Here is a 21,855-nt window from a genome sequence, read left to right on the forward strand (position 1 = left end):
CTTCAGGCTTGAAAAGAGCCCAATTTCCTTGTTAGAAAAAAAAGCAGCTTGTACAAAGATCCTGGATGTCACAACTCCTGTCGCAATCAGACAAAATGACAAGGAGCCACGTAGTCAGCAGGGTTGGAACCTGCGCGGGGAGACCCCAATGGTTTTCAAGGCCATCGCCTTAACTTCTCGGTCACGACTACTCTTGAAAGTGAATCAGTGATAGTGGTAATGAGTCACATGCTATTTTCTTTTCTGGAAGTGAGCAGCAGAGGACACCAGGGCCAACCATCAATGTGGATGTGAGCAGCAGAGGATGCACTCAGCTAACATATTGTGTTGGCAAAAAGGAGTTCAACGATGTCTTCACCTACACAAAAACCTGCTCACTTCAGGCTTGAAAAGAGATGTGGGTTGCCCAGTTTTCCATGTTAGAGGAAAAAAATGCAGCTCGTACAAAGATCCTGGATGTTACAGTTCCTGCCGGAAACAGACAAAGAGCCACGTAGTCGGCAGGGTTCGAACCTGCGCGGGGAGACCCCAATGGATTTCAAGACCCAAGCAGGGACTTGAACCCTGAACCCTCAGATTAAAAGTCTGATGCTCTACCGACTGAGCTAGCCTTAGAGTTATGTTATCCTCAGCTTAAAGTTTGTGGCATTAACCCCTTACCAGACAGACCCAATTTTGGCAAGTGGGGCATACATTACATACCCAAAATAAAAAGTCATTCTGAATAGACACATAACCAACATATATTTAGAAAGCCAACTCTTGACAGTTTACAGTTCAAGACTCAGAATTAATCAGACTCTTATTAATATTGAGATATAAAAGCTGAAACATAAAAACAAATATATATATATTAAGAGTGTATGTATTAAATGTATAAACATATTATGTGAATGCAGTATAACAACTTATAACCACAACCACAGTGTAGCCACTGGTGTGGTCATGCTTCATTTCAAATCTGAGGATGATATCTCTAAATCTATGAATTGTATATACATTTTCTAAGATGATGTCAGGGGAGTTTTTTAGAGAAGGCTGATAAGATGCTAATCAAATATGTTATTGCCCATTTACAGTCTATGACTAATGTCTGGTGAGGAGAACCATTCATGCTTTATTGTAGTCAATGGACGAACCTTTGACATCTCTTTATTCTGGCATTATGGCTTGGCCATCTACGCTTTACATATTGCCTCACATTTACCCATTCATACACCGACGGCGGTATCAGCCATGCAAGGCGCCATCCAGCTCGTCAGGAGCAGCTGGGGTTAGGTGTCTTGCTCATGGACACCTCGACAGGTGGAACCGGGGATTGAACCACCAACCTTCCGGTTTGTAGACAACCTACATGAACCACTGAGCCACTCCAGTGTGAAACTGTCATCGGTGCAGTGTGCACACAGCAGCAACTGAACGTTACCCCAGATAGTCGTGCGGTGTGAAAAGAACAGTGACCCGACTACTCTGAAAATTGTGCAGTGTGAACTCGGCATTACAGGCATTCAGAACTCATTTGGTCGCAGGTAACTAAAGGGATCATCTGTTAATAGGCTTGAAGTTGCAACTTCCTAAAATGACCACTAGAAGACACAATTTCACTAAAATGCTTCAGAATGCAGAAGACTATTAGTCAATAGGCAATACTGGTTGAAACTTCACATCCTATAGCAATCAATAATAGAATTCTTCATCCAATCATGGCATTTTGATTCAGACGTTTCCATGTCAACAGCGAAATGAATCTGCATCAGTCAGGTGGTACAACTAGAGCACTGCAAGTTGTTTACATTCATTATCACTGTAATATTATGCATTGTAGACATGAGGCAATTTAGTGCAGTCTTTCATCTTGTGACACTTTACAGACTCTGCTGTGTGTTCAAGCGTTTTGAAGGCGGCGAGGCTTTGGAGGGTGGGATTTCATGCATTGATTCCAATGAGCCATTATGAGAGAGAACAGCCAAACTAACACTGGAATACAAAATCAAATTCCTTGTTTTCCCACTTAAAAAAAAAAAAAAAAAAAAAAAAAAAGAGGAAAATGGTCTTACAAGTGTGAGATTTATTTGGTGATAAACAGGGAAAACACACCATACATCCAATGGTTAAATCAGCACAGTTAACTGCATGCACAGCCACATTACTTATGGCCAGGACATTGCCCATAAGGGTAAGTTGGCGGTTCGGCTGCAGGCTTTCCTGGAGGCTTTCCTGGTGGTTCGGCTGCAGGCTTTCCTGGAGGCTTTGGAGGTTCGGCTGCAGGCTTTCCTGGAGGCTTTCCTGGTGGTTTGGCTTCAGGCTTTCCTGGAGGCTTCGGGGGTTCGGCTGCAGGCTTCACAGGAGGCTTCGGGGATTCAGCTGCAGGCTTCACCGGAGGCTTCGGGGGTTCGGCTGCAGGCTTCATTGGAGGCTTCGGGGGTTTGGCTGCAGGCGTCACTGGCAGTTCGTCTGAAGGCTCCGGAGGTTCGGTAGAAGGCTCCAGCTCAGGCAGTTCTGTAGAAGGCTCCGGTAGTTCGTTAGAAGGCTCTGGAGGTTCGGCTGCAGGCTTTCCTGGAGGTTCAGCTGCAGGCTTCCCTGGAGGCTTTCCTGGTGGTTCGGCTGCAGGCTTCCCTGGAGGCTTTCCTGGTGGCTTTCCTGGTGGTTCGGCTGCAGGCTTTCCTGGAGGCTTTCCTGGTGGTTCGGCTGCAGGCTTTCCTGGAGGTTTTCCTGGTGGTTTTCCTGGTGGTTCGGCTGCAGGCTTTCCTGGAGGCTTTCCTGGTGGTTCGGCTGCAGGCTTTCCTGGAGGCTTTCCTGGTGGTTCGGCTGCAGGCTTTCCTGGAGGCTTTCCTGGTGGTTCGGCTGCAGGCTTTCCTGGAGGCTTCGGGGGTTCGGCTGCAAGCGTCACTGGCAGTTCGTCTGAAGGCTCTGGAGGTTCGGTAGAAGGCTCCAGCTCAGGCAGTTCAGCAGAAGGCTCAGGCAGTTCTGTAGAAAGCTCCGGTAGTTCGTTAGAAGGCTCTGGAGGTTCGGCTGCAGGCTTTCCTGGAGGCTTTCCTGGTGGTTCGGCTGCAGGCTTCCCTGGAGGCTTTCCTGGTGGTTCGGCTGCAGGCTTCCCTGGAGGCTTTCCTGGTGGTTCGGCTGCAGGCTTTCCTGGAGGCTTTCCTGGTGGTTTTCCTGGTGGTTCGGCTGCAGGCTTTCCTGGAGGCTTTCCTGGTGGTTCGGCTGCAGGCTTCCCTGGAGGCTTCCGGGGTTCGGCTGCAGGCTTCCCTGGAGGGATCCAGATAGTCAACTTTAGTCAGTCTGTTTAGAGGCATTCAGTCTCAGATACAGCACAAAACCCAAATACCAAGTTTTACTCCTCTTAATTATTAATCATGATCGTATTAATAATTTTTCGTATTAATTTTGTAAAGCCATCCTGTACTTTAAACCGTGCTATTGGCTAAATAATTTTTACATTGAGAACGATTAATTATAAAACAAGACAAACTGAAATGAGGAAGCTGACCCAAACATTAATATAACAACAAATACCTGCAAATGGATCCATACACTGATGTCCACATCCATTGCAGCAGCATTTCTCATTGTTCGGACAGTCACTGTCATAGGAACACAACTCTGCACACATTCCTGCTCCAAAATTTGTACTTGGACACTCCCCTGGCTTTGCTGTTATAGAGACACATGACAGAGAAACCACATCACTGAATACTGAATGTCTCATACGCTGTATGAAAGAGAAAAAAAAAAAAAAAAAAAAAAATCGTAGGAGGATTTACCGGAATATTCAGTCCATCTACTTCATAGTTTCACGTTTAGTTCAATGTGTTACTTGCGGTTTCTTTGCAGTTATTTGTGAAACTTACTAGCAATTCCTGAGTGAAAACATTTTTTCAGGGTTTTTTTCTGCAAGACGTATAGCATGCATCAATAATTAAAACTCACTGAAAACAGGTGGCACACACGCGGACCCACAGGGAAATTGACAGCATTTGTGTCCTCCAGAGCAGTCTCTATCAGAAGTGCATCCTCGTCGGGAGGGCACGACCGTCAGCGTCGCCGGACACTGACCAGGCACTACAGAAGAGGATTCAAGAGGATCATTAGGGGAGACCAGGAAGTGCTGTAATAGTTTGCTTCAGCCTCACTTTATAATATTCACACATTTATCTGCTTCAATTCAAGTAGCTTAGAAATCTACCATTTTTCACTAAACTGCATCAATCGGTTTCAAAGACTGAGTGCAGATACAACCTACCCCACTGTAGTAGAGTGAATAATAGTGCAATGCTGATAGAAAGCATGGACATCAGTTAATATGTTGTATACAAATTTACTGGTGTACATCTTCAAAAATGATGCCATCCCCATGACCACCCTCTTTCTTTTAATGGCGGTTGGTAATGACCACCCTCATTTCCTTTTAAGCATTTTAATAAGCTACTCAACAGAAAACAAAACAAATATAGAAACCCACTATATATGTAAAATGCAGAGTTATCGGTTATAATTAGCTCCCCACGTTATATTGTAGGCTTATGCATTTCTTAAAACAAAAAAACCTTAAGCAAAAGTTTAAACTCAGGATTGATACAGTCCGGTAACAATTTTGCAGCCATATTGTAACACTAATGTTCGTGTTTAACAGTAAACAAAAATGCCTATTAGTGATTATATGGGTTACTTGTACAATGCATAAACTTATGACAGTTTGCATATTTACACTTTGCTTATTATTAAAACTAAACCAACATTCAAAGATGAACTTCCACTTGACGTCTGTACTGTATTTTTGTAAGCAGATGTGTCTGAAATCAAATTTTGTAAGGCACTTTATTTATGCACTTCTTCAGGCTGCGTAATGAAGCTAAAAGAACTTCTCACCTAGGACTCCAGCATCTGTTGCGCTCAAACAAGCAGACAGACACAATAAAACAGCACTAAACGAGCAGTACACTTGAGCTGTCATCCTCTCAACCTGCAAAAATCTCAAAATCAACTCTGCTGGAAGATGCACTGAATTAGTGAGTCAGGAGGGGCGGACAGCAAGGACCACAAAACTACAAAGAAAAATCCCTGTTGCTGCATCAAAATATCAGCTGAGTCCCAAACCAAACGCTATCAAAAGAGTTTAAAACACTTTTTGAAAATGCATTTTTAAAGATCCAATTGGGGGTCTGGGTAACTCCAACCCTAATGAAATTCATTTGCCTGTAGCTTTCTAATATAGCCTAATCTTGAAGACCTTGATTAGCTTGTTCAGGTGTGTTTGATTAGGGTTGGATGTCGTAATAATGACCGTAATTAGGAGATGATTGATTGTTTTTATGGCAACACTATCAACGGCAAATTAATCTGCAGTGGTCAGGTGGTACAGCGATCACGTGGTACAAGTCGGAGTTCTACCACAAGTTACAAGTTGTAATTATGACTAAACTCCTACACCTAAACTCTCCAGGAAATGGATCTCTACTGGAGACTGGCATAAATCTGCATTGATCATCAAGAAACACGGGCATGTCTATTATTTGAATCTGAATTTTTCAATTGCTGATTGATTTGAATCCATGCAAGTAATTATGAATGAAAACAATGTTTCCAGCCACTGTAGTGAATATAGGGGAATACACAGCCACGGTTATATCATAGCCAATTTAATATTGGATGGTTTCATATGGATTGCATAATCAGATAATATTTGTTCACTCAAAGCTTTCTATAGACATATTTCTTATCGTGACCGAGGCAAGTAGCCTATAGAGCAGGGGTCAGCAACCTTTTTGTCATAAAGTGCCATTTTTAAGTTTCCGAGTTCATCACTGTGCCACAACACACACGTAGCCTATATATATATATATATATATATATATATATACACGCACACACTCATATAAATACACAAACATTTTACATTTTCATAATGGCTTACACAGAAATAGTACAGAAATTTAAATATTTCTCTTGAAATTTGTTTTAGATTTAGATAGACAATTTAATAGTATTTATAACTCCTAACTAGAGATGCACCGATTACAATTTTCTAGGCCGATTCCGATTTCCCATTGAGTTTGACCTGCCGATACCGATTTTAGCCGATTCCGATGTCATTTTTTCTAACCACTTTACAGCCCACACAAATATTTTTTTTTCTATATATATATTTTTTTCATAAAATACCATATCAAACTGAATAATAAAAACAAGTTTAAATGGGTACATTTTATATAAATATTTTTGAGTCTTCATTTTCTTTTCTGACATAACCTAATCCAGTTCTTGTTAAAACACACTAGACATGCACATTCTGTGCATTTTGGGCACTTTTGTTTGAAATCATATTTATTTTGTTCATCAAAAGTGTGCTTTCACTTTAATTGAGCGTGAGCAGCGCAGACAAAATAGACTCGCTTCATTGCTCCTGTGGGGCGCTCACGCGCTGCTCCTGCTCGCGGTGTGAATGCACTCATTGATTAACATGCACGGCGAAAAAAAAATATTACACGTGCACGTGTGATGCTGATGTTGCGCGATGTTAATCATGGGGAGCCCGAGTGCATTTGACCGGCATAAAATCGGCATATGTCACGTGAAAATCGGCCAATTCCGGTCACCAGCGGATCAATCGGTGCATCTCTACTCCTAACTTAATAAAATACGCTTTTTTTACTATGAGGAATTATTACATCAAAATGTAGATCTGTGTGCAGGTAGACTACTTTATCTGAATGAAATACATACACTTCTCTCGCATGTGTTGCTTGTGTGCCAGCGGGCACGCGTGCCTTACCCCTCATTTACACTGCACACATCTGCGGCGCATTACGGCTGCGACACGGCTACCGGAGCTGATCGCGCCCATTCTAGTCAATGCTTGTGTTTACACCGGCCGCGACGCGGCGCGTTTCAGAAGCTTCCCAGAAACGGCTCTCCGCGCCGCTTCGCTAAATATAGGCGCCTAGTCTATTTTTGACGGACGCGCGTCCAAGTCGCACCGGAAATACAAAATAAAAGTTAAAAAACACTGTCAATTTCAAAATAAACACCATGTGCAGACTCCCAATTGTATTGCACACCAATTTATCCTTGGTAGAAAGCATAGACTGTAAGGTAGAAACCCCCAAAATCAAGAAAAACCACGTCGGACAGGCAAATCACGTGGTCTCACGCATCCAGTCGCTTCGCTTCTGAAATGCTCCTGGTGTGAGTTGGCACCGTGTGGTTGCAGACGTGTGCAGTGTAAATGAGGGGTTAGGTTGCCGACCCCTGCCATAGAGTTTTGGTTAATTTCTGTGACGGAGACCGAGACGGCAGAAGCGCACCCTGTTTGTTTTCTTTATTTTACAAAAGCACAACATTTAATTGTTATTGTGAGTGTACATAAATAACTAAAAGTTTGTTCGCGTTTGTCGAACGCTAATTTAACATGCCCGAAATAAAATCAGATTTTAGAAGAATTTGTAGCGCCACTCGGACAGGTGTGCCAACACTTATTTATAAACTAACGACGTCTTCACCTACACAAAAACCTGCTCACTTCAGGCTTGAACAGAGATGTGGGTTGCCCAATTTTCTGTGTTAGAGAAAAAAAGCAGCTCGTACAAAGCTCCTGGATGTCACAATTCCTGTCGCAAATAGACAAGGAGCCACGTAGTCGGCAGGGTTCGAACCTGTGCGGGGAGACCCCAATGGATTTCGAGTCCATCGCCTTAACCTCTCGGCCACGACTACTCCCGCCAGTGAGTCACATGCTGTTTTCATTTCTGGATTTGAGCATCAGAGAACACCGGGGCCAACTATCAATGTGGATCAATGTGAGCAGCAGAGGATCAACCCGGCGAAAATATTGTGTTGGCAAAAAGGAGTTCAGCGACGTCTTCACCTACACGAAAAGACTGCCATGATCCGGATTTGGACTGGGGATGCTGCCCGCACAACGCAGAGTACTAAATGCTATACAGAGAAAGCAATCTTTCCACTCGCCCCGGGCCTGCACATACAGTGTCAACGGCAAGCTTCAGCTCAGTTCTCTCAAAGTCCCCCACCACCGCTTGCTCAGACAGTAGGGACTTTAAGCAACGGCCTCTGGTGGAACGGCAATGGCATTCTGTCGTTCTATTGCGCGTGCACGCGCGACATTAACTGCTACCTCGCGACGTTCTACTGTAACCGTCTACTACGGGAGAACAGCTGATTTGCCGTAGTCGTTACTACATGACAGATTAAGAAAGTTAATGTTATGTTTTAGGTTATGTGGCATTGTAATCGTTTCTGTATATCATTAAATGCCAAAAGCAACCCTTCTCTTGCTCAAAAATCACTTCCTTTTTTTGTATTTTGTTTGATGATTAAATTACCCCTACGCCGTCCTCTTTACTGTTGCTTAGTGATTTTTGCGCTCTTTAGCTACGGCAGTTAACGCTTACTTCCGGCTGCCGTTGCCGTTGCCGTTCCATCAGCAGCTGTTGCTTAAAGTCCCTAGTAACCAGTGTTGGGAAGGATACTTTCAAAACGTATTTCGTTACAGAATACAGAATACATGCCCAAAAATGTCATTTGTAACTTATTCCGTTACGTTACTCAATCTGAGTAACGTATTCTGAATACTTGGATTACTTCCACATTGAATTGCATTTTATAAGTGTTGGCCATCAAATCCTGCTTAATAAACAGGCCTGGTGATGCGGTGGTGATGCGTATGCCAATAAAGCACCTAAAAGCTGTCACAAAGAACCAGCAAAAGTAATAATTATGAATAGCCTATGTCAAATATAGAAAGGAGATATTTTAATTGTTTATTAATAAACAAGTGTTTTCTTTGTCAGTGTCGGTTACAAAGATGAAGTTGACGATGCTGACTCGTGATCTTCGCAGTAGCCTAGTGAACGCGCCAGAGAGAAATGCACATTTCATACGGATTACATGCAGAGAGCAGTTCTTTCGTGTTGAATTGTTCTGTTTAAAAGTAGACATGTCTGTGAGGCAAGTAGGGCCTTCTACCTTATACGCGCCCATTTCACACATACTCTGTGTGCAGTGCGTATGCGGTGCAGGAGCAGCACGCGCTGTAGTGCTTTCACATATGCTGCGTTTGCAGTGCGTAACTGATCCGTGGCTGTACCACAAACACATAGGCCTACACAATATTTGTATTTCAAATCCAGAAGTTATCAGCAACTTTTATTTTTAAAAAAGTTTTGTCACCGGTGCAATTCTCTTTGTAGCCTACACATATACACTCTTTAATAGACGTATTCAAGTTTAAACAATTTAAACAACGTATTAATCAATGCATTACTTCTATATAGATTATATATTAAGTTGTTCAAGCAAGTGGTAACATATTTAACTATGTAGGCTCCTTATATTAAAAATGCAAACATTTTAAATTAAAACTTAAAATTGACAAACACAGCCGACTATCATGCCTTTTCTTTTAGCATTTAAATTTAAATACAATAAATCTTGCATGCCACAAATAACTTGTTTTTCAACCTCCACGAATCAGACGAGTGTTGTTCATTATTTCGTCTTGTTTTCATTGCTTTACCCCGGTCTTAAAGTAAAAAGATGACTGTGAAAAAAAGCAGTACTTAATTAAAAACATTAATGGTGGTATTACTAAATTTAGTTTTATTTAATTTAATTAAATGCATTTATGGTTAAATTACTACATTTTCAGCTCAATCTGTGTTCATTTTGACCACGAAACATGTGCTGTCACTTTAATTCAGCGTTTGCAGCACAGCAGAAATAGACTCGGTGCGGAAACGATCGCTGCACTGCTGTAGCCTATACGCACCGCAACTGGAACGGATAAACGGACTGCAAACGCGTGCAGGGTGAAAGCTCTAAAAAACGAAAACGAAATTCACTTTAAAGAAAGGCTTTGTGTTTCTGTTTGAGGTCTCTGTGAAAGTTTTAAAGCAGTCTTTTAGTGCTGCTTTCAGAGCGCTCACGTCCGTAACGGAGAACTGTCACGACCATTGTTTTTTTCCTCATGAATGCGAATACGAAAAATTAAATAACATGAATATTTTATGTTCTGTGGAGAGCCTACCCTTCTTCATCCGGTGAGTAGTATTACTTTTGGTTTGCGCAGTGTAATTCACAGAATTACAAAAAAACAAAAAAAATGTTGCCACCTAAAAGTTAAAGATTTTTTTATTCCCTCATATTAAATATAAAACGCATGTAGACCGATATTTTTCTAATGTCTGGACTCCTTTATTAAGGGAGTATGGATAAACGGACGTTTCACTATTGTTATTAATTCATTTTCTGAGAATTTATATTTCAAGTTTTGACTGCAAATTTCACGTCCATAACGCTGGAATTGACCGATTAAAAAAAATGATCTTCAACTAGTTTTGTGGTGTAGGTCTACGTATTTGAAAAAAACTTACTTTAAGATGCTTCTTCAGGTTGGAGGTGGAGTCTTTGGACGCTGAAAGGAGGTTGGTTGCTGGCAAGCAGAGGTTGCACTGCACAGTTATATTTCGTTCTCTTGTGAAATGCTAATGTGAATGTGAATTTCCAAGATAGAAACGTATTCTTGCCCTGGCTCTGTTGTTTCGGCTCCATCTCTACCTCTAGCTCCCGCTGCTCCTCTTCCGACTCCATTGTGACTGATCACGCAAACCACACATTTTTTTCGTTTTCATATTGGGGCTTCTGGGAAATGCATGGAGTTGCCTTAATTTATTTAGAGAGTGAATAAACTCGTGAAACAGAGAAGTATCGTCATGTAATAAATTGATTTCAACGATGTAACTGTATTCTAAATACCAACTATTTAAATTGTAACTGTAACGGAATACAGTTACTCATAATTTGTATTCTGAATACGTAACGCCGGTACATGTATTCCGTTACTCCCCAACACTGCTAGTAACCAAGCATTACATCTTATCTTGAAGAGGAAGACCATCTCCCTCAAAGGTTGGGAAGAGCAGAGCAAGAGATTAGGGGAGGTCTGCAACAAACCTTCACCCGAACAGGGACTTGAACCCTGGACCCTCAGATTAAAAGTATGATGCTCTACCATTGGAGCTAACCGGGCTTTTGCCAGGGAACAGCCACCCTTGGGATATAACAGCACTTTCTCCTTAAAGTGTTCATGCTTTGTCAGCTTAAAGTTTGTGGCATTAAAGGATGAAGACCACAATTTATAAAGGGACGAGAGAGATAGGTTGCTCCTTCCAAAGCTAGGAACACTGACATTGAAAGAGTGATGATCTGGGCCTTTTGAAACGATGCCCACTTCAGGCTTGAAAAGAGCCCAATTTCCTTGTTAGAAAAAAAAGCAGCTTGTACAAAGATCCTGGATGTCACAACTCCTGTCGCAATCAGACAAAATGACAAGGAGCCACGTAGTCAGCAGGGTTGGAACCTGCGCGGGGAGACCCCAATGGTTTTCAAGGCCATCGCCTTAACTTCTCGGTCACGACTACTCTTGAAAGTGAATCAGTGATAGTGGTAATGAGTCACATGCTATTTTCTTTTCTGGAAGTGAGCAGCAGAGGACACCAGGGCCAACCATCAATGTGGATGTGAGCAGCAGAGGATGCACTCAGCTAACATATTGTGTTGGCAAAAAGGAGTTCAACGATGTCTTCACCTACACAAAAACCTGCTCACTTCAGGCTTGAAAAGAGATGTGGGTTGCCCAGTTTTCCATGTTAGAGGAAAAAAATGCAGCTCGTACAAAGATCCTGGATGTTACAGTTCCTGCCGGAAACAGACAAAGAGCCACGTAGTCGGCAGGGTTCGAACCTGAACGGGGAGACCCCAATGGATTTCAAGACCCAAGCAGGGACTTGAACCCTGAACCCTCAGATTAAAAGTCTGATGCTCTACCGACTGAGCTAGCCTTAGAGTTATGTTATCCTCAGCTTAAAGTTTGTGGCATTAACCCCTTACCAGACAGACCCAATTTTGGCAAGTGGGGCATACATTACATACCCAAAATAAAAAGTCATTCTGAATAGACGCATAACCAACATATATTTAGAAAGCCAACTCTTGACAGTTTACAGTTCAAGACTCAGAATTAATCAGACTTTTATTAATATTGAGATATAAAAGCTGAAACATAAAAACAAAAAATATATATTAAGAGTGTATGTATTAAATGTATAAACATATTATGTGAATGCAGTATAACAACTTATAACCACAACCACAGTGTAGCCACTGGTGTGGTCATGCTTCATTTCAAATCTGAGGATGATATCTCTAAATCTATGAATTGTATATACATTTTCTAAGATGATGTCAGGGGAGTTTTTTAGAGAAGGCTGATAAGATGCTAATCAAATATGTTATTGCCCATTTACAGTCTATGACTAATGTCTGGTGAGGAGAACTGGCCCATTCATGCTTTATTGTAGTCAATGGACGAACCTTTGACATCTCTTTATTCTGGCATTATGGCTTGGCCATCTACGCTTTACATATTGCCTCACATTTACCCATTCATACACCGACGGCGGTATCAGCCATGCAAGGCGCCATCCAGCTCGTCAGGAGCAGCTGGGGTTAGGTGTCTTGCTCATGGACACCTCGACAGGTGGAACCGGGGATTGAACCACCAACCTTCCGGTTTGTAGACAACCTACATGAACCACTGAGCCACTCCAGTGTGAAACTGTCATCGGTGCAGTGTGCACACAGCAGCAACTGAACGTTACCCCAGATAGTCGTGCGGTGTGAAAAGAACAGTGACCCGACTACTCTGAAAATTGTGCAGTGTGAACTCGGCATTACAGGCATTCAGAACTCATTTGGTCGCAGGTAACTAAAGGGATCATCTGTTAATAGGCTTGAAGTTGCAACTTCCTAAAATGACCACTAGAAGACACAATTTCACTAAAATGCTTCAGAATGCAGAAGACTATTAGTCAATAGGCAATACTGGTTGAAACTTCACATCCTATAGCAATCAATAATATAATTCTTCATCCAATCATGGCATTTTGATTCAGACGTTTCCATGTCAACAGCGAAATGAATCTGCATCAGTCAGGTGGTACAACTAGAGCACTGCAAGTTGTTTACATTCATTATCACTGTAATATTATGCATTGTAGACATGAGGCAATTTAGTGCAGTCTTTCATCTTGTGACACTTTACAGACTCTGCTGTGTGTTCAAGCGTTTTGAAGGCGGCGAGGCTTTGGAGGGTGGGATTTCATGCATTGATTCCAATGAGCCATTATGAGAGAGAACAGCCAAACTAACACTGGAATACAAAATCAAATTCCTTGTTTTCCCACTTAAAAAAAAAAAAGAGAGGAAAATGGTCTTACAAGTGTGAGATTTATTTGGTGATAAACAGGGAAAACACACCATACATCCAATGGTTAAATCAGCACAGTTAACTGCATGCACAGCCACATTACTTATGGCCAGGACATTGCCCATAAGGGTAAGTTGGCGGTTCGGCTGCAGGCTTTCCTGGAGGCTTTCCTGGTGGTTCGGCTGCAGGCTTTCCTGGAGGCTTTGGAGGTTCGGCTGCAGGCTTTCCTGGAGGCTTTCCTGGTGGTTTGGCTGCAGGCTTTCCTGGAGGCTTCGGGGGTTCGGCTGCAGGCTTCACAGGAGGCTTCGGGGATTCAGCTGCAGGCTTCACCGGAGGCTTCGGGGGTTCGGCTGCAGGCTTCATTGGAGGCTTCGGGGGTTTGGCTGCAGGCGTCACTGGCAGTTCGTCTGAAGGCTCCGGAGGTTCGGTAGAAGGCTCCAGCTCAGGCAGTTCTGTAGAAGGCTCCGGTAGTTCGTTAGAAGGCTCTGGAGGTTCGGCTGCAGGCTTTCCTGGAGGTTCAGCTGCAGGCTTCCCTGGAGGCTTTCCTGGTGGTTCGGCTGCAGGCTTCCCTGGAGGCTTTCCTGGTGGCTTTCCTGGTGGTTCGGCTGCAGGCTTTCCTGGAGGCTTTCCTGGTGGTTCGGCTGCAGGCTTTCCTGGAGGTTTTCCTGGTGGTTCGGCTGCAGGCTTTCCTGGAGGCTTTCCTGGTGGTTCGGCTGCAGGCTTTCCTGGAGGCTTTCCTGGTGGTTCGGCTGCAGGCTTTCCTGGAGGCTTCGGGGGTTCGGCTGCAAGCGTCACTGGCAGTTCGTCTGAAGGCTCTGGAGGTTCGGTAGAAGGCTCCAGCTCAGGCAGTTCAGCAGAAGGCTCAGGCAGTTCTGTAGAAAGCTCCGGTAGTTCGTTAGAAGGCTCTGGAGGTTCGGCTGCAGGCTTTCCTGGAGGCTTTCCTGGTGGTTCGGCTGCAGGCTTCCCTGGAGGCTTTCCTGGTGGTTCGGCTGCAGGCTTCCCTGGAGGCTTTCCTGGTGGTTCGGCTGCAGGCTTCCCTGGAGGCTTTCCTGGTGGTTCGGCTGCAGGCTTCCCTGGAGGCTTTCCTGGTGGTTCGGCTGCAGGCTTCCCTGGAGGCTTTCCTGGTGGTTCGGCTGCAGGCTTTCCTGGTGGTTCGGCTGCAGGCTTTCCTGGAGGCTTTCCTGGTGGTTCGGCTGCAGGCATCCCTGGAGGCTTCCGGGGTTCGGCTGCAGGCTTCCCTGGATGGATCCAGATAGTCAACTTTAGTCAGTCTGTTTAGAGGCATTCAGTCTCAGATACAGCACAAAACCCAAATACCAAGTTTTACTCCTCTTAATTATTAATCATGATCGTATTAATAATTTTTCGTATTAATTTTGTAAAGCCATCCTGTACTTTAAACCGTGCTATTGGCTAAATAATTTTTACATTGAGAACGATTAATTATAAAACAAGACAAACTGAAATGAGGAAGCTGACCCAAACATTAATATAACAACAAATACCTGCAAATGGATCCATACACTGATGTCCACATCCATTGCAGCAGCATTTCTCATTGTTCGGACAGTCACTGTCATAGGAACACAACTCTGCACACATTCCTGCTCCAAAATTTGTACTTGGACACTCCCCTGGCTTTGCTGTTATAGAGACACATGACAGAGAAACCACATCACTGAATACTGAATGTCTCATACGCTGTATGAAAAAAAAAAAAGAAAAAAAAAAATTAATTCGTAGGAGGATTTACCGGAATATTCAGTCCATCTACTTCATAGTTTCACGTTTAGTTCAATGTGTTACTTGCGGTTTCTTTGCAGTTATTTGTGAAACTTACTAGCAATTCCTGAGTGAAAACATTTTTTCAGGGTTTTTTCTGGAAGACGTATAGCATGCATCAATTAAAACTCACTGAAAACAGGTGGCACACACGCGGACCCACAGGGAAATTGACAGCATTTGTGTCCTCCAGAGCAGTCTCTATCAGAAGTGCATCCTCGTCGGGAGGGCACGACCGTCAGCGTCGCCGGACACTGACCAGGCACTACAGAAGAGGATTCAAGAGGATCATTAGGGGAGACCAGGAAGTGCTGTAATAGTTTGCTTCAGCCTCACTTTATAATATTCACACATTTATCTGCTTCAACTCAAGTAGCTTAGAAATCTACCATTTTTCACTAAACTGCATCAATCGGTTTCAAAGACTGAGTGCAGATACAACCTACCCCACTGTAGTAGAGTGAATAATAGTGAAATGCTGATAGAAAGCATGGACATCAGTTAATATGTTGTATACAAATTTACTGGTGTACATCTTCAAAAATGATGCCATCCCCATGACCACCCTCTTTCTTTTAATGGCGGTTGGCAATGACCACCCTCATTTCCTTTTAAGCATTTTAATAAGCTACTCAACAGAAAACAAAACAAATATAGAAACCCACTATATATGTAAAATGCAGAGTTATCGGTTATAATTAGCTCCCCACGTTATATTGTAGGCTTATGCATTTCTTAAAACAAAAAAACCTTAAGCAAAAGTTTAAACTCAGGATTGATACAATCCGGTAACAATTTTGCAGCCATATTATAACACTAATGTTCGTGTTTAACAGTAAACAAAAATGCCTATTAGTGATTATATGGGTTACTTGTACAATGCATAAACTTATGACAGTTTGCATATTTACACTTTGCTTATTATTAAAACTAAACCAACATTCAAAGATGAACTTCCACTTGACGTCTGTACTGTATTTTTGTAAGCAGATGTGTCTGAAATCAAATTTTGTAAGGCACTTTATTTATGCACTTCTTCAGGCTGCGTAATAAAGCTAAAAGAACTTCTCACCTAGGACTCCAGCATCTGTTGCGCTCAAACAAGCAGACAGACACAATAAAACAGCACTAAACGAGCAGTACACTTGAGCTGTCATCCTCTCAACCTGCAAAAATCTCAAAATCAACTCTGCTGGAAGATGCACTGAATTAGTGAGTCAGGAGGGGCGGACAGCAAGGACCACAAAACTACAAAGAAAAATCCCTGTTGCTGCATCAAAATATCAGCTGAGTCCCAAACCAAACGCTATCAGAAGAGTTTAAAACACTTTTTGAAAATGCGTTTTTAAAGATCCAATTGGGGGTCTGGGTAACTCCAACCCTAATGAAAATCATTTGCCTGTAGCTTTCTAATATAGCCTAATCTTGAAGACCTTGATTAGCTTGTTCAGGTGTGTTTGATTAGGGTTGGATGTCGTAATAATGACCGTAATTAGGAGATGATTGATTGTTTTTATGGCAACACTATCAACGGCAAATTAATCTGCAGTGGTCAGGTGGTACAGCGATCACGTGGTACAAGTCGGAGTTCTACCACAAGTTACAAGTTGTAATTATGACTAAACTCCTACACCTAAACTCTCCAGGAAATGGATCTCTACTGGAGACTGGCATAAATCTGCATTGATCATCAAGAAACACGGGCATGTCTATTATTTGAATCTGAATTTTTCAATTGCTGATTGATTTGAATCCATGCAAGTAATTATGAATGAAAACAATGTTTCCAGCCACTGTAGTGAATATAGGGGAATACACAGCCACGGTTATATCATAGCCAATTTAATATTGGATGGTTTCATATGGATTGCATAATCAGATAATATTTGTTCACTCAAAGCTTTCTATAGACATATTTCTTATCGTGACCGAGGCAAGTAGCCTATAGAGCAGGGGTCAGCAACCTTTTTGTCATAAAGTGCCATTTTTAAGTTTCCGAGTTCATCACTGTGCCACAACACACACATAGCCTATATATATATATATATATATATATATATATATATATACACGCACACACTCATATAAATACACAAACATTTTACATTTTCATAATGGCTTACACAGAAATAGTACAGAAATTTAAATATTTCTCTTGAAATTTGTTTTAGATTTAGATAGACAATTTAATAGTATTTATAACTCCTAACTAGAGATGCACCGATTACAATTTTCTAGGCCGATTCCGATTTCCCATTGAGTTTGACCTGCCGATACCGATTTTAGCCGATTCCGATGTCATTTTTTCTAACCACTTTACAGCCCACACAAATATTTTTTTTTCTATATATATTTTTTTTTCATAAAATACCATATCAAACTGAATAATAAAAACAAGTTTAAATGGGTACATTTTATGTAAATATTTTTGAGTCTTAATTTTCTTTTCTGACATAACCTAATCCAGTTCTTGTTAAAACACACTAGACATGCACATTCTGTGCATTTTGGGCACTTTTGTTTGAAATCATATTTATTTTGTTCATCAAAAGTGTGCTTTCACTTTAATTGAGCGTGAGCAGCGCAGACAAAATAGACTCGCTTCATTGCTCCTGTGGGGCGCTCACGCGCTGCTCCTGCTCGCGGTGTGAATGCACTCATTGATTAACATGCACGGCGAAAAAAAAATATTACACGTGCACGTGTGATGCTGATGTTGCGCGATGTTAATCATGGGGAGCCCGAGTGCATTTGACCGGCATAAAATCGGCATATGTCACGTGAAAATCGGCCAATTCCGGTCACCAGCGGATCAATCGGTGCATCTCTACTCCTAACTTAATAAAATACGCTTTTTTTACTATGAGGAATTATTACATCAAAATGTAGATCTGTGTGCAGGTAGACTACTTTATCTGAATGAAATACATACACTTCTCTCGCATGTGTTGCTTGTGTGCCAGCGGGCACGCGTGCCTTACCCCTCATTTACACTGCACACATCTGCGGCGCATTACGGCTGCGACACGGCTACCGGAGCTGATCGCGCCCATTCTAGTCAATGCTTGTGTTTACACCGGCCGCGACGCGGCGCGTTTCAGAAGCTTCCCAGAAACGGCTCTCCGCGCCGCTTCGCTAAATATAGGCGCCTAGTCTATTTTTGACGGACGCGCGTCCAAGTCGCACCGGAAATACAAAATAAAAGTTAAAAAACACTGTCAATTTCAAAATAAACACCATGTGCAGACTCCCAATTGTATTGCACACCAATTTATCCTTGGTAGAAAGCATAGACTGTAAGGTAGAAACCCCCAAAATCAAGAAAAACCACGTCGGACAGGCAAATCACGTGGTCTCACGCATCCAGTCGCTTCGCTTCTGAAATGCTCCTGGTGTGAGTTGGCACCGTGTGGTTGCAGACGTGTGCAGTGTAAATGAGGGGTTAGGTTGCCGACCCCTGCCATAGAGTTTTGGTTAATTTCTGTGACGGAGACCGAGACGGCAGAAAGCGCACCCTGTTTGTTTTCTTTATTTTACAAAAGCACAACATTTAATTGTTATTGTGAGTGTACATAAATAACTAAAAGTTTGTTCGCGTTTGTCGAACGCTAATTTAACATGCCCGAAATAAAATCAGATTTTAGAAGAATTTGTAGCGCCACTCGGACAGGTGTGCCAACACTTATTTATAAACTAACGACGTCTTCACCTACACAAAAACCTGCTCACTTCAGGCTTGAACAGAGATGTGGGTTGCCCAATTTTCTGTGTTAGAGAAAAAAAGCAGCTCGTACAAAGCTCCTGGATGTCACAATTCCTGTCGCAAATAGACAAGGAGCCACGTAGTCGGCAGGGTTCGAACCTGTGCGGGGAGACCCCAATGGATTTCGAGTCCATCGCCTTAACCTCTCGGCCACGACTACTCCCGCCAGTGAGTCACATGCTGTTTTCATTTCTGGATTTGAGCATCAGAGAACACCGGGGCCAACTATCAATGTGGATCAATGTGAGCAGCAGAGGATCAACCCGGCGAAAATATTGTGTTGGCAAAAAGGAGTTCAGCGACGTCTTCACCTACACGAAAAGACTGCCATGATCCGGATTTGGACTGGGGATGCTGCCCGCACAACGCAGAGTACTAAATGCTATACAGAGAAAGCAATCTTTCCACTCGCCCCGGGCCTGCACATACAGTGTCAACGGCAAGCTTCAGCTCAGTTCTCTCAAAGTCCCCCACCACCGCTTGCTCAGACAGTAGGGACTTTAAGCAACGGCCTCTGGTGGAACGGCAATGGCATTCTGTCGTTCTATTGCGCGTGCACGCGCGACATTAACTGCTACCTCGCGACGTTCTACTGTAACCGTCTACTACGGGAGAACAGCTGATTTGCCGTAGTCGTTACTACATGACAGATTAAGAAAGTTAATGTTATGTTTTAGGTTATGTGGCATTGTAATCGTTTCTGTATATCATTAAATGCCAAAAGCAACCCTTCTCTTGCTCAAAAATAACTTCCTTTTTTTGTATTTTGTTTGATGATTAAATTACCCCTACGCCGTCCTCTTTACTGTTGCTTAGTGATTTTTGCGCTCTTTAGCTACGGCAGTTAACGCTTACTTCCGGCTGCCGTTGCCGTTGCCGTTCCATCAGCAGCTGTTGCTTAAAGTCCCTAGTAACCAGTGTTGGGAAGGATACTTTCAAAACGTATTTCGTTACAGAATACAGAATACATGCCCAAAAATGTCATTTGTAACTTATTCCGTTACGTTACTCAATCTGAGTAACGTATTCTGAATACTTGGATTACTTCCACATTGAATTGCATTTTATAAGTGTTGGCCATCAAATCCTGCTTAATAAACAGGCCTGGTGATGCGGTGGTGATGCGTATGCCAATAAAGCACCTAAAAGCTGTCACAAAGAACCAGCAAAAGTAATAATTATGAATAGCCTATGTCAAATATAGAAAGGAGATATTTTAATTGTTTATTAATAAACAAGTGTTTTCTTTGTCAGTGTCGGTTACAAAGATGAAGTTGACGATGCTGACTCGTGATCTTCGCAGTAGCCTAGTGAACGCGCCAGAGAGAAATGCACATTTCATACGGATTACATGCAGAGAGCAGTTCTTTCGTGTTGAATTGTTCTGTTTAAAAGTAGACATGTCTGTGAGGCAAGTAGGGCCTTCTACCTTATACGCGCCCATTTCACACATACTCTGTGTGCAGTGCGTATGCGGTGCAGGAGCAGCACGCGCTGTAGTGCTTTCACATATGCTGCGTTTGCAGTGCGTAACTGATCCGTGGCTGTACCACAAACACATAGGCCTACACAATATTTGTATTTCAAATCCAGAAGTTATCAGCAACTTTTATTTTTAAAAAAGTTTTGTCACCGGTGCAATTCTCTTTGTAGCCTACACATATACACTCTTTAATAGACGTATTCAAGTTTAAACAATTTAAACAACGTATTAATCAATGCATTACTTCTATATAGATTATATATTAAGTTGTTCAAGCAAGTGGTAACATATTTAACTATGTAGGCTCCTTATATTAAAAATGCAAACATTTTAAATTAAAACTTAAAATTGACAAACACAGCCGACTATCATGCCTTTTCTTTTAGCATTTAAATTTAAATACAATAAATCTTGCATGCCACAAATAACTTGTTTTTCAACCTCCACGAATCAGACGAGTGTTGTTCATTATTTCGTCTTGTTTTCATTGCTTTACCCCGGTCTTAAAGTAAAAAGATGACTGTGAAAAAAAGCAGTACTTAATTAAAAACATTAATGGTGGTATTACTAAATTTAGTTTTATTTAATTTAATTAAATGCATTTATGGTTAAATTACTACATTTTCAGCTCAATCTGTGTTCATTTTGACCACGAAACATGTGCTGTCACTTTAATTCAGCGTTTGCAGCACAGCAGAAATAGACTCGGTGCGGAAACGATCGCTGCACTGCTGTAGCCTATACGCACCGCAACTGGAACGGATAAACGGACTGCAAACGCGTGCAGGGTGAAAGCTCTAAAAAACGAAAACGAAATTCACTTTAAAGAAAGGCTTTGTGTTTCTGTTTGAGGTCTCTGTGAAAGTTTTAAAGCAGTCTTTTAGTGCTGCTTTCAGAGCGCTCACGTCCGTAACGGAGAACTGTCACGACCATTGTTTTTTTCCTCATGAATGCGAATACGAAAAATTAAATAACATGAATATTTTATGTTCTGTGGAGAGCCTACCCTTCTTCATCCGGTGAGTAGTATTACTTTTGGTTTGCGCAGTGTAATTCACAGAATTACAAAAAAAACAAAAAAAATGTTGCCACCTAAAAGTTAAAGATTTTTTTATTCCCTCATATTAAATATAAAACGCATGTAAACCGATATTTTTCTAATGTCTGGACTCCTTTATTAAGGGAGTATGGATAGACGGACGTTTCACTATTGTTATTAATTCATTTTCTGAGAATTTATATTTCAAGTTTTGACTGCAAATTTCACGTCCATAACGCTGGAATTGACCGATTAAAAAAAATGATCTTCAACTAGTTTTGTGGTGTAGGTCTACGTATTTGAAAAAAACTTACTTTAAGATGCTTCTTCAGGTTGGAGGTGGAGTCTTTGGACGCTGAAAGGAGGTTGGTTGCTGGCAAGCAGAGGTTGCACTGCACAGTTATATTTCGTTCTCTTGTGAAATGCTAATGTGAATGTGAATTTCCAAAATAGAAACGTATTCTTGCCCTGGCTCTGTTGTTTCGGCTCCATCTCTACCTCTAGCT

The 21,855-nt window shown here is 42.0% G+C and overlaps 2 protein-coding genes across 7 annotated transcripts; both read right to left on the reverse strand.

Annotated features, from left to right (window-relative positions):
* Nucleotides 1-2,048: 2,048 nt before the first annotated feature.
* On the reverse strand, nucleotides 2,049-5,285 carry LOC311298527 (uncharacterized protein). Of its 3 annotated transcripts, none has more exons than XM_084421533.1 (4): nucleotides 4,870-5,285; nucleotides 3,931-4,062; nucleotides 3,517-3,654; nucleotides 2,049-3,249 (listed from the first exon to the last, which is right to left on the reverse strand). In XM_084421533.1, exons 1-4 carry the CDS (start codon nucleotides 4,952-4,954, stop codon nucleotides 2,147-2,149), a joined length of 1,458 nt encoding a protein of 485 aa, XP_084277659.1. In that variant the 5' UTR covers nucleotides 4,955-5,285; the 3' UTR covers nucleotides 2,049-2,146. The 3 variants fall into 3 exon arrangements, with proteins under 3 accessions (XP_084277659.1, XP_084277661.1, XP_084277660.1); XM_084421535.1 differs by having other exon boundaries at nucleotides 3,931-4,565; nucleotides 5,003-5,198; XM_084421534.1 differs by having other exon boundaries at nucleotides 5,003-5,187.
* Nucleotides 5,286-13,283: 7,998 nt separating this feature from the next.
* Nucleotides 13,284-16,519, reverse strand: LOC311298528 (uncharacterized protein). 4 transcript variants are annotated; one of them, XM_084421536.1, is made up of 4 exons: nucleotides 16,137-16,519; nucleotides 15,198-15,329; nucleotides 14,788-14,925; nucleotides 13,284-14,520 (listed from the first exon to the last, which is right to left on the reverse strand). In XM_084421536.1, the coding sequence occupies exons 1-4, from the start codon at nucleotides 16,219-16,221 to the stop codon at nucleotides 13,382-13,384; spliced, it is 1,494 nt and encodes a 497-aa protein (XP_084277662.1). In that variant the 5' UTR covers nucleotides 16,222-16,519; the 3' UTR covers nucleotides 13,284-13,381. The 4 variants fall into 4 exon arrangements, with proteins under 4 accessions (XP_084277662.1, XP_084277665.1, XP_084277664.1 ...); XM_084421539.1 differs by having other exon boundaries at nucleotides 13,284-14,355; nucleotides 16,137-16,465; XM_084421538.1 differs by having other exon boundaries at nucleotides 13,284-14,427; nucleotides 16,137-16,465.
* Between the last annotated feature and the right edge of the window lie 5,336 nt (nucleotides 16,520-21,855).

The sequence above is a fragment of the Rutilus rutilus genome, assembly GCF_951802725.1.
Source record: "Rutilus rutilus genome assembly, chromosome: 10".
In the NCBI taxonomy this organism is placed as follows: Eukaryota; Metazoa; Chordata; class Actinopteri; order Cypriniformes; family Leuciscidae; genus Rutilus; species Rutilus rutilus.